The sequence below is a fragment of the Plectropomus leopardus genome, chromosome 6 (genome assembly GCF_008729295.1).
Source record: "Plectropomus leopardus isolate mb chromosome 6, YSFRI_Pleo_2.0, whole genome shotgun sequence".
Lineage (NCBI taxonomy): Eukaryota > Metazoa > Chordata > Actinopteri > Perciformes > Serranidae > Plectropomus > Plectropomus leopardus.
Genome location: NC_056468.1, coordinates 4,420,963 through 4,433,738, shown reverse-complemented (window position 1 = coordinate 4,433,738; position 12,776 = coordinate 4,420,963). Strand labels below are relative to the sequence as shown.

General features: G+C 37.6%; 2 protein-coding genes across 4 annotated transcripts in view; one reads left to right on the top strand and one right to left on the bottom strand.

The window, feature by feature from the left end:
• Window positions 1-3,935, bottom strand: part of abca2 (ATP-binding cassette, sub-family A (ABC1), member 2) — an 86,521-nt gene extending 82,586 nt beyond the window's left edge. For 2 of the 3 annotated variants that reach the window (XM_042488847.1, XM_042488849.1), the window contains exon 1: window positions 3,548-3,935. In XM_042488847.1, the coding sequence (XP_042344781.1) occupies window positions 3,548-3,613 (66 nt within the window). In that variant the 5' untranslated portion in view covers window positions 3,614-3,935. The remainder of the gene's footprint in view (window positions 1-3,547) is intronic. The other variant, XM_042488848.1, reaches the window with a different exon arrangement.
• A 3,510-nt stretch (window positions 3,936-7,445) lies between these two features.
• On the top strand, window positions 7,446-12,601 carry LOC121944094 (alpha-(1,3)-fucosyltransferase 7-like). Its single transcript, XM_042487767.1, has 4 exons — window positions 7,446-7,504; window positions 8,675-9,785; window positions 12,150-12,248; window positions 12,464-12,601. Exons 2-4 carry the CDS (start codon window positions 8,727-8,729, stop codon window positions 12,599-12,601), a joined length of 1,296 nt encoding a protein of 431 aa, XP_042343701.1. The 5' UTR covers window positions 7,446-7,504; window positions 8,675-8,726.
• The last annotated feature ends 175 nt before the right edge of the window (window positions 12,602-12,776 follow it).

Genomic DNA, 12,776 nt, shown 5'->3' with positions numbered 1-12,776 from the left:
TTTTGTTACACGTTATAGTTTTGTCCATCTCAGCTTGCTAGTGTCTGAAAAGCCGAGAGCCAGTGCTACAGTGCAGCATTTTTCTGCACAAGCAAATGAAAATAAGAATATGTGATTGTGAAAAATCATTTGGCGCACTGGTGCAAGTGACTATGTGTTCTGACGCCAAGACTGGCAAAATAACAAGGATTCTTTGAGCACTGATTGTCAAATCTGATTGTCAAATGGCAAGTTAGGATGTTGCTTTCATGTCTGAATAAACCCACTGGTCATGTCACAACGGCAATCTTACTAGCTCAGACCTGAAACATCATTTTTAATGGAGCACAACTCTCAGGTTAAAGCAAAGACCACAGCAGGTAAAAAATGCACAGAGATATTAAATGCGTCAAGTTCTACCTTTTATCTACTTTTAATGAATAGATGATCTCATCATCACCTCTTATGCACAAAGTCATTCTAATAAACTATGTGATACTTTGAAAAAGTCAATTCCAAGTTGTCGGAAAAAAAAACTTACACGAACAAAGTGAAATATAGATCTACATGCCTTGTCTATATTTACAATTTCATTGCCTTCTGTTGTAAAGTATACATCCAGTAAAATGATAAATGCATAAAAGTCCCAATTCAACGTCCTGTCATTCTATGCTTCTGCATGTCTGATATTGTAACAGGCAGCAGAATTTACACAATAAAAACAGTAAATGATGAAACTGAAACTACAACAGCTGTTTCACTGTTAGAGGTGGTTGTGAGCCTTCCTCACGCTAACCATGATCATTAAATAAACCTAAAAAGGCAAAAAAGTTTTAATATCGGTGTTTTAGCGAGAGAGCTGAAAACAGCCCTCTTCCTTACCTCCCTCTCTTGTTCTCCCACTCACATAAGGAGCAAAATATGACGCAGGCATCATCTACATCTATCATCTTTTTTAAATGTCTTGTTTTTAGAAACAGAATGGAAACACAATAGCCTTTTCTATTCAAATAAACACAGCAGGATGGTCAGAGTAGCAGTAATTTTTATGTGTACTTTCGCTATTGATGCCATGCAAAGAACTGTGATCGCTGTAGCGAGCTAACATTCATATTAACTTTTGCGCTAACTGGTTAACTAGCGTAAAGACAGTTTCCTGGTTTCTCTTTTTGAATGACAAATACAGACGCGCCGTCTGCAGGTATGGAGAGTTTTTTTCCTCTCAAGTAGGAGCAGAACGTACATGCTGGTTGGCCGTCAGCTGTAGTTTTTTGTTGTGTGTTTATGTGCTGAGACACAGACGACATCAGACAACCTAACAGTCGGCTTTTGTTGACACTATTTTCCTGATGTCGGTTTGGTGTGTCTAAGAGATGAGTCAGGTCTGAGAGAGTTACTCAAGAGACATTGCAGGAGTATCTTAGCTCAGACGTGGAGACTGCATGGTTGAGCTCGAGAGTTCTTTCCTGACCTCTGACACCGCTGTTTACCAAAATATGTACTCAACATCTAATTGTGAAAGTTTTTCAAGAGCTTTCTTCCACATTTTGCAGTCTTTCTCACCACTATCCAGCTGTTATCACGCGTTGAAAACGTTCACACCACTCTGGAAACGGTTGAAAGGAACAAGAGATTCTACTAAGTGTGACTTAAGTTAAGATTTTCACGTCAAACTGAATATGTGGAGTTTAAAAGTTATTGGCATATTAGAGACGGCAATTAAAAAGTTATTATTATATCAACTGACATTATGGGGAATTAAGTCAAAACATTATATCAACATTACATAAACATTTTGATGAGACTAGATATTGTCTTGGATTTTAACTATAGCAATACTGTGACATCTTTTTCTGGTTTTAAAGGCTACATTACAGCAAAGTGACGTCATTTTTTAAACTTATCAAATTGTCCTAGCTGTTCGATTATTTGCCCTTACCCACTCAGTCATTATATCCAGATTACTGATAATTATTCATCAAAATCTCATTGTGTTAATATTTTTTTTTGCAAAAGCACAAATAGTCAACCTTACAATATCATCACAGTATTGACAGAGGTATATGGTCAAAAATATTGTGACATTTGATTTTCTTCATATTGCCATGCCCTATGGGGAATGTAGGATCTTGTGTTTCCGGAGTTTGTCACATATTAGTGACTACAGGTCAGGCTAGTGCAACATCCACTGCTTCAGTGTTTCCTTTTTTTTTGCATATGTCCTTTACAGCTTTAAATAAAGTGCAATATTGTATTTCAGAGGAGTCTTTTCTAGGCATTTTATTATGCTTTCATATGATTCATATAATTTATTCTAAAAACAATTTTATTATCCTATATGACAAGAACCTACATCCTTTTTTTCTTAATCTTTCACCTTTTTGTCTTATTTATTTCTGTTTTGTTTGTTTTTGAATTATACGACTTAGACATCACGAGTCATTCTAAGCAAGCCAGGGTTGGAAGGGAAGGAGAAAAAATATGTAAAAACAAATGGGCACATATGGATGAGACGTGGCTATGTATTTATGATTTATTAATAAACTCTGCACAAAAACTAAATAAAAATTTGATCACTATAAAACAACCTAAATCCGCACCAAAGGGAAATATCTAAACACTCCTTTACTAGAGACTGTGCGGACACTTGGCAGTGGTGTGATTAGAATCTGACTTTTTTTTCATATCACGTCACCAGTTCAATCCTGTTGTAATTTTTTTTTTGTTTTCTCTTTTGAAATGACTAAATTCCTATTTATTTGATTAGATTTTTTTCCCTCTTCTGACTAGTGTTCTTCAGGGACTGTTCTGGGTTTCTAAAATTGAAAAACCTGAAATTCCAAAAGGTTTAAAAAGCTTTTTTAAAAAGAAAAAAAGTTATACACTACTGTCATAAGCAGTATGGCAACAGCAGAAACTTCTATCATGTTCCTATTCACATAAATATTGCAGGATATTTTCTCTAGAATATTTTCATCAGGTTGATTCTTAAAGTGACAGTGACAGCTTGTTATACATGTTTTTATGTCAGTATAAATAATATGATTGTTGTATAATCCTGTGATTGCATCAGACTCTTTTTTGCACCTTATGGATATGATAAAATAAAAAGCTTGATAACCTCATGTCAACACACCCTGATCTTACATACACTGTATAGGCCCTTTAAAAAAATATAAACTAATAAACACAGGCAGGGATTACACAACTGTTTATCCACAAACAACTACCTGTTTGACAGTATGAGCACATACATAGAACAGCTTCCCAACAACATAACAGGAAATCTGCGTGGACATCATCCTCCTCCTCATCACCGTGCTCGTTATTAAGCTCACTGCAGTGTTATTGTAACGCCTGATGGGAACATTTGCAGACACAGACAGGTGCTGGCACACTTAGCCCAAAATACGGCTGCGGGAAATGGAGCAGCAGCAGCGGCTAAAATCGACGCCCGTCTGCTTCCCAAAGAGAGAGAGAGAGAGACGTCTCTTCTGTCCTCTTTTTTTTTTTTTTTTTACATTTACAACATTTCACACACTGTCATGTAAACAAACATGTTTCTTACCGGCCCCCTCCTCTTCAGAGAGATATTCTTCCACAGCAGGAGATGGAGCTGGTGCAGGAATCCCATTTTTTTGCCTCCCACTTCTGCTTCACTATGGCACAAATTTACCAAATTAGCATATCAGCGGTGGCCTGTGACTGGGTTTAAATAAACGGGGAATGTGTCTCCCGGTCCCGGGCATCCCGTCCGAGCCTGTCACGGTGCTGAAACGTGTCGGCCCAAGCTGACAGTAGTTAATATTACCGGTAAACTGTTCAGTTTGTTGCTTGTTAGCCGGTGAGTGTCGGTGGAAGTCGTGTCGGGACTGTTTGTGTTCCGGCTGTCATCCTCGGTGTGTCGGTGGAGCACCGGCTGCTAGCTGCCGCTGCGGAATCCGCTCGGTGTGGTAGTGCTAAGGTCTGTGTTGGAGCAGGAAACCAGTGGACACAGCCTCACGTGAAGCTAACCACGGTGATGGAGAACTACACTTCCGGTCTGCCCTTTAAAAACAAAAGCTCTCCTAATTTCTTAGGTGCACTTAATGACGTCCGTTTGCCACGAAGGACACTTTTTTTTCGCTTTTTTTTTTTTTTGTGCCAATGCAAATGAAACATTTCAAGATATATATATATATATATATATATATATATATATATATATATATATATATATATCCATCCTGTCGAATAAATGAAGTAAAATAAAATAAAACATTTGTTTTTTTTAAGGGGCTTAACCAAGGCACTTTTCTTATGATAAAAAGCTTTATTATCAAGGCTAGTTCATGATGGAACACATAAAAATTAAGCCGACATGTTTCAGCCACACAGGGCCTTTATCAAGGCATGACAAAGAACCTGATATATAATAAATAATATCAGTTTTATGTAAACACTATAATTAAATATATCAAGAATGACTTCAGTTTTTCTGCTATCAGGCAGAGAGGGATCACCTTTAGATCACAGTGTTGTTTGTAAAATCTATGTCAAGAAGAATGCCTCATCTTTTGCTATAAAGCAAATCTACTTATGGGTACAAATTTAGTGACTTTACCTTACTTACCACAGAGCACATGTAGAGTTTCATGGTTCATGTGTTTGAAGGGCGCAATTTAAGATGTTATAAACGTCCAGATGGATGTGTGTCACCATGATCAACAAGTACGATGCATACTCAGGTTATTATTAGTCACTAAAAACTAAAACTCACTGTGAAAATAAAATTTAATTGTATGAAATAAGAATAAAAACTAGTCTTTAGTGAAAAAAAATAAATAAATAAATAAAAAACAGACTGAAATAATTTTATGTACTTACAAAACTAACTTAAATGAAATAAAAAATAAATGCCTTTAGTTTTGACCTTCATCAGTAGAAGGTAAAATCAGGTAAGATTTGTCAACAACAAGCTTGATGAGGCACTGGTGCATATATTTTTTTTAGACTGGGAGTACCCAGTCTAATGGAGACACAAAATATAGTGTTTGAATTTTAATAGCTATAATGAACTTTTAATGTCTTGCCTCTTACAAATGTCCTCCATATTATATATATATATATATATTCTATTAATAATGTGTGCTCTTTATTCTTGTTCTTACTGTATGGCGCTGCTACATCCCAATTTCTCAGTTTTTTGAGATCAATAAAGTATATCTATCTATCTATCTATCTATATACATATATATACTAATACTGAAACTAAAAAAATAAAATGAAATGAGTAAACCCTCTAAAGAAATGAACTGAAACTAGACTGATTTGAAATTGAAAGTCTAAAATAAGAATAGTAAATGTGTAAGTGGTGACAAGATAATTAATGGAAAGAAGCTGGGGGAGACAGAAATAAGCAAAAAAAAAGGGGGGGGGGGGGTGTGGGGGGAGGGGGGTCAAGAAAAATATATTCATAAATATCTTAATTATATATTTAAATTATGTTACAGAAAAAAATACAGAGGAAAAAACATTTTGCACTTTAAGTCATTTTCTTGTTTTTTTGTTGGTTTTTATCCTTGTTTTTGTTGTTTTTGTTTTTTGTCTTTTTTACATTTTTGGCTTAGATTCAATAAACTTTCTTTTACATTTTCATTACCCTCTTACCATGTTTTTGAAAGAAATAAAGCCAAGTGGCTCAGGTATATTACTTACATATGGTTGAAGTCTGCAACGGGAAAAGACAGAGGCAAAGAATATCTGGTCACTAATATCTAAGAGCATCTGTATTAAATATTTGAATTGAACAACATATGTTTTTCCCATCACTATTTTCACAGCAAAATTACTCATAAATATGAATATTTCTGTTTTTCCGTTTTACTCATGGATATATTTTCATAAGTATAGCTGACTGAAAGCTTGTTTTTGTAGTTGCACAAGAAAAGAAATCAGTACATCATTTCTGTTGGACAGTCACCTCAAACCACCTCTAATAGGAGATGAATAAAACATTATGATTGAGAGACTGTGCTGCCCTCTAGTGCATTTGTGTCATTAAGGCTGGTGTATTTGGCTGGCATCATCTTTACTTCCCTATTGTTTGCAGTCCCATAAGTCAGCCAGTTTTGTGAAAAATGGTAAATGGACTTCACTGGTATATCACTTTTTTAGTCTTCTGATTATTCAAGTCGCATGGCTCAAGAGGTAGAGCAGGTCCACCAAACCGTGAACTTTTATGCGAGAGTCTGGTGTTACCTTCCTGTCTCAATGTGATGGGTTTTTTTTTCTACATCTTACCATGTGCCTCCTTCTCCTTAACCTAACCATGTACATGTTTGTTGACATTCCAACATTGGTTGCCATGTGCTTGTGTTATCCTAACATAACCATGTGCTGCATCATCCCATCATGTGCATTTGCTGACATCACAGTAGTAGCATCCCGCAATGTAATGAGCACACACAGAAGGGAACATAGAGTGTAATATGTAGACACAGAGATCAAGTGTAAAGCAGCAACATTTGTCAAGTTGGGGTGAGAAGTTGTTGCACAGAGGCTACAGACTCTTAATCATGTTTGGTTCTTCAAAGCTTAAAATTAATTTGGAACCATCATTGGAACAGTTAGACCTTACACCAAAAACCTGAAATATGACAGTATTGATGATTTAGTTTAGAAACATACAAAACAAATTCAATTAAATATGTGAGTTACAGCAATGCATTAGGGTAAATCAAAAGCAAAAGGTGTGCGAGTCAAAAAAGCGCGCAACCAGTTTCTGCATTGAAACCCAAATTGAAGTGGGAGGCCAAGGACAAAACAGCTTGTCAAAACGGTTGTGGTTGGTGCCTACAGGAGCTGTGTAACCCTGTGCCCCTTTCTTTCCTCTGCAGAGCTGCAAGAACAGGAAGAGCCAGCTTGTGGTAAAAAAAAAAAAAAAAATGAAATCAGCAATGGTACCACTTTTACAGCAACTGTCACAATGGCTGTGCTGATTCTGCAAACAGCAAATGCACAAGCATTTTGGCAAGTTAAGTTAAACTGTGACTGACTGTGAAACAGGGTGGCAGGTGTCTGTGGTGATGGGCGAGGGCTTCACCACCCTCTAACCCTAAACCAGCTTTACATGAGAGTAAACACAGCTACACTCAATGTACCCACCAAGAAGTTAATGTGTAGTTCAGACTCTATAAAGAAAAGCGAATGACTATTTTTACTTTTTGCTGCTGTTTCTTTCTTTCCGCTGACCACTTCTTGGGGTTGTAACCAGCACACCCTTCTGCCCTGTGTGTGAGTGTGTGTGCGCGCGCGCGTGTGTGTGTGTGTGTGTGTGTGTGTGTGTGGGTGTGTGCATGTGTGTGTGTGTGTGTGTGTGTGTGTGTGTGTGTGTGTGTGTGTGTGTGTGTGTGTGTGGGCGTGTGTGCGTGTGCGTGTGTGTGTGAAGTGTAAAGAAACAGATGAGTCAAAACCTTTTGGGGGCAGGATTTCCTTCATGTGTGTTGTGTACGACAAAGCTGTACGGGAAGCCTGATGCCGCTGGGTAAGTGGCAACAACTCTGCCAATCTCATTTTTATTTCATTCAAATCCTCCTGCTGATAATTTTACTACAGATAGTGTAGAAAATGCTACTGCATGGGTCCTCTGAGTGATGGAAACTGTAAAAATCAGGCCTAAGGGATTTTATTAAGAATTTTCAATCTGTTTTTGATCTTTTTTATCTCTCCCTGTTCAAAAGCTCGGTTATGAATTTAGTGTTAAGCTTGTGGTGTGCCAACAACCAGGGTGTGCCATCTTTTGAAGTCCTCCTGCTGCCAGTTTTGTGTCACAATATGCCTCATCATTAACCCACAGAAGAACGTTATTAAAATTAACTCATCAAGAAGTGACTTATTATGATAAAATCATCAGCAGTTAGACATTTGTGATTTGCATTAGTCAGAAATGACTTTAAACCTTCACCTGCTGTAATAATTTGATGATTTGCAAACAATTTAATTTCAAGTCTGTGCCTTTAAAGTGATATTTTTAAACAGTTAACAAGTGAGCAATAATTATTACGAAACCTAAAGGAAACATTCAGCAGAAGCAGAACTTACTTTTCTTTCTTAAAACACCAGAAGAAGATACTAACAGTGGTGTAGATTTCATCAACCCTTTCTTTTGAAAACATGGGGAAAAAGTAGATGAGCAACCTGACAAATAATGTCACCCAAATGCAAGAAATTTGGAAATTATTATTTTTAAAAAGCTAGGGGAAAAAATGAAGAAAAAAAAAAAAATAAATAAAAAACCCTATATTTATAATTTTCTTAACTCTACATTTAAAAGTATTTGAAAAAATATTTAGCATTTTAAAGACCTTTTCAGGTCTTATTGCTCCTTTATAAAAAAAGTTATGCGTTGATATTCTTTTCTATATTTTCCAAAAGTTTGACCATACTAGGGAAAAAGCCTAATGATTACTTTATTTTTCATCAGTTGTAACATCTTTGATCTTTCAGGCCCATTTTTACAAAAGTAGCCAACTGACAAATGTCTAATTTGATGTCAAACATAATATATAATTAAAATTAATTAAAAATAAAAAAATGGGAATTAAAACTGTTTTTTGCAGAAGATGTTTTTGTTGTTTACACCCTATCCTCTGCACTTCTTTCACTGATATGAAAGCGGAATAATATCTCTGATCTACCCTCCTTCCTTTCGAAGAGTTCCACTCCAGTGATCAGTGCCCTTTTGACCTGGAAAACGCCCGGCAGCCATGACAACACCAGGAGCCTTCTTTCTCCTCCTCCTCATCTCCATCTTGTCTATGCTTTATTATACCTTTTTGGACCAGAAGCTCCTTCTGCAGAAACACCCTACATGTATTGCTCGGAAAAACCTCAAAATCCTGCTGTGGCACTGGCCGTTCGGCCGCTCTTACAAGCTCGACGGAGACAAATGCCTCGAGATGTTCAACATCAGCCGCTGTTTTCTCACTGGCAACACCTCTGCTTTCTCCTCTGCTGACGTGGTTGTCTTCCACCACCAGGAGCTGAGCAGAAATCTGTCCCAGCTGCCTTTGCACCTGGATCGCCCGGCCTCCCAGCACTGGGTGTGGCTGTCCATGGAGCCACCTGCTAACAATGCGAAACTCCCGCAGCTCAGCGGCCTCTTCAACTGGACAATGAGCTACAGACGTGATGCAGACATATCCATACCTTATGGAAAGACAATTCTTGGAGGTGATGAGCTTGAATTCAGGACTGCTCCAAATCGCTCCTGCCTTGTCAGCTGGGTGGTCAGCAAATACCGGCCTCACCAGGCTCGCGCTGCTGTTTACCAAAATCTTAAGAAGCATATCCCGATAGAGGTGTACGGCAAATGGAACAGGAAGAAGCTGACGGACAGGATGCTGCTACCTACGATTGCAAAGTGTATTTTTTACCTGTCTTTTGAGAACTCTGTGGCAAAAGATTATTACATCACAGAGAAGCTGTGGAGGAACGCTTTCCAAGCTGGGGCCATACCGGTGGTTCTCGGCCCCAGCAGGGCGACCTACGAAGCTTTGGCTCCTCCTGGTTCCTTTATCCATGTGGCCGATTTTACGAGCGAAGCAGATCTGGCTGCTCATCTGAAGCATGTGGCTGCAGACAGGCGGGCCTATGAGAAGTACTTCCAGTGGCGCCGCAGTCACAAAATAAAAACCTACACTGACTGGAGAGAGAGGCTGTGTCAGATCTGTGTTCGGTACCCCAGTTTACCAGCCAACAGAGTCTATCAGGACCTTGAGAGCTGGGGGTTAACACCTAAGATTTTATCTCTTCAGGCCTCTAAGGTGTTTTTTTTTTATTGGGATTGCTGATGCCGCTGGCTTACCACATGCAAATATGAAACATCGTAAAGTTACAATTGAAGTAGGATCACACATGTCTGTCAGCCATGCAGTTTTGGAAAAAAGAGAGGAACTGCATACCACAGATTCAAATCTCAAGGGGGTTGGTCGGGTTTGCTGTGTGTTCTGTAAAAAAGCGGAAGTGGGAACCTGTGTGTACCCATAGATAAACATTTTCCATTTGTTTAAACCGCAGAGAAAAGCTTGCTCTTACTGCAAGCCACTGAGTACGGTAAACAATACGTGATATTTTAGATTTCATTACTCACCTGAAATACGTTGATTTGATTGTTGGTCTGCTCGGGGCCTTGATGTACTTCATACTGAAGTACTTGAATCATGTATTCAATGGTGAAGGTGGTTAAGTTTAGTCAACTGAGCAAAAACTTTTGTTGGAAAGAGATAAAAATATTAACAATAACCTTATTTGTAGAGCATTTTTCCCAAAGAACTTAGACAATGGGCATGAGTGACCAGCCCGTCCCTGTTCTCAAGTTGCCAAATACCACCACTTTTTCAGTGATTTATGCCACCAACGCAACCTAAAGCCACCTTTTGTAGCAACATGATACACTGTTGGGCCATATCAGTTTGTTACTCGGTCAGACGGAACATTTCACAGTCATATGACACATAACTTACTTTTCTTTCTGAAAACACCAGAAGAAGACACTAACAGTGTTGTAGATTTCATCAACCCTTTCTTTTGAAAACATGGGGAAAAAGTAGATGAGCAACCTGACAAATAATGTCACCCAAATTGCAAGAAATTAGTAGATTTGGAAATTATTATTTTTAAAAAGCTAGGGAAAAAAAACAACCCTATATTTATAATTCTCTTAACTCTATATTTAAAAGTATTTGAAAGAATATTTAGCATTTTAAAGACCTTTTCAGGTCTTATTGCTCCTTTATAAAAAAAAGTTATACGTTGATATGCTTTTCTATATTTTCCAAAAGTTTGACCATACTAGGGAAAAAACCTAATGATTTCTTTATTTTTCATCAGTTGTAACATCTATTGTTCTTTCAGGCCCATTTTTACAAAAGTAGCCAACTGATGAATGTCTAATTTGATGTCAAACATAATATATAATTAAAATTAATTAAAAATAAAAAATTGGGGAATTAAAACTGTTTTTTTGCAGAAGATGTTTTTGTTGTTTTACACAAATCCTCCTGCTGATATTTACATTTTACTACAGATAGTGTAGAAAATGCTACTGTATGGGTCCTCTGAGTGATGGAAACTGTAAAAAATCAGGCCTAAGGGATTTTATTAAGAATTTTCAATCTGTTTTCGATCTTTTTTATCTCTCCCTGTTCAAAAGCTCGGTTATGAATTTAGTGTTAAGCTTGTGGTGTGCCAACAACCAGGGTGTGTGTCATCTTTTGAAGTCTTCCTGCTGCCAGTTTTGTGTCACAATATGCCTCATCATTAACCCACAGAAGAACGTTATTAAAATTAACTCATCAAGAAGTGACTTATTATGATAAAATCATCAGCAGTTAGACATTTGTGATTTGCATTAGTCAGAAATGACTTTAAACCTTCACCTGCTGTAATAATTTGATGATTTGGAAACAATTTAATTTCAAGTCTGTGCCTTTAAAGTGATATTTTTAAACAGTTGCAAGTGAGCAATAATTATCACGAAACCTAAAGGAAACAACATTCAGCAGAAGCAGAACTTACTTTTCTTTCTGAAAACACCAGAAGAAGATACTAACAGTGGTGTAGATTTCATCAACCTTTCTTTTGAAAACATGGGGAAAAAGTAGATGAGCAACCTGACAAATAATGTCACCCAAATTGCAAGAAATTTGGAAATTATTATTTTTAAAAAGCTAGGGGAAAAAATGAAGAAAAAATTTTTTTTAAAAACCCTATATTTATAATTTCTTAACTCTACATTTAAAAGTATTTGAAAAAATATTTAGCATTTTTAAAGACCTTTTCAGGTCTTATTGCTCCTTTATAAAAAAAGTTATGCGTTGATATTCTTTTCTATATTTTCCAAAAGTTTGACCATACTAGGGAAAAAGCCTAATGATTACTTTATTTTTCATCAGTTGTAACATCTTTGATCTTTCAGGCCCATTTTTACAAAAGTAGCCAACTGACAAATGTCTAATTTGATGTCAAACATAATATATAATTAAAATTAATTAAAAATAAAAAATTGGGGAATTAAAACTGTTTTTTGCAGAAGATGTTTTTGTTGTTTACACCCTATCCTCTGCACTTCTTTTCACTGATATGAAAGCGGAATAATATCTCTGATCTACCCTTCCTTCCTTTCGAAGAGTTCCACTCCAGTGATCAGTGCCCTTTTGACCTGGAAAACGCCCGGCAGCCATGACAACACCAGGAGCCTTCTTTTTCCTCCTCCTCATCTCCATCTTGTCTATGCTTTATTATACCTTTTTGGACCAGAAGCTCCTTCTGCAGAAACACCCTACTACAAAACCTCAAAATCCTGCTGTGGCACTGGCCGTTCGCCGCTCTTACAAGCTCGACGGAGACAAATGCCTCGAGATGTTCAACAACAGCCGCTGTTTTTCTCACTGGCAACGCCTCTGCTTTCTCCTCTGCTGACGTGGTTGTCTTCCACCACCAGGAGCTGAGCAGAAATCTGTCCCAGCTGCCTTTGCACCTGGATCGCCCGGCCTCCCAGCACTGGGTGTGGCTGTCCATGGAGCCACCTGCTAACAATGCGAAACTCCCGCAGCTCAGCGGCCTCTTCAACTGGACATGAGCTACAGACGTGATGCAGACATATCCATACCTTATGGAAAGACAATTCTTGGAGGTGATGAGCTTGAATTCAAGACTGCTCCAAATCGCTCCTTTGTTTGTTTTTTTGGTTTTTGCCTTGTCAGCTGGTTTTTTTTCTGTGGTCAGCAAATACCACCAAGCCTCACCAGGGCTCG

Excerpts from the sequence above, each read along its gene's own strand:
- LOC121944094 (XM_042487767.1), top strand. The coding sequence starts at position 8,727 with ATGACAACACCAGGAGCCTTCTTTCTCCTCCTCCTCATCTCCATCTTG. Across the intron at positions 9,786-12,149 it reads TATCTCTTCAGGCCTCTAAG|AGTTCCACTCCAGTGATCAG; the intron begins GTGTTTTTTTTT and ends TTCCTTTCGAAG. Across the intron at positions 12,249-12,463 it reads CTCCTCCTCATCTCCATCTT|GAGCTGAGCAGAAATCTGTC; the intron begins GTCTATGCTTTA and ends TTCCACCACCAG.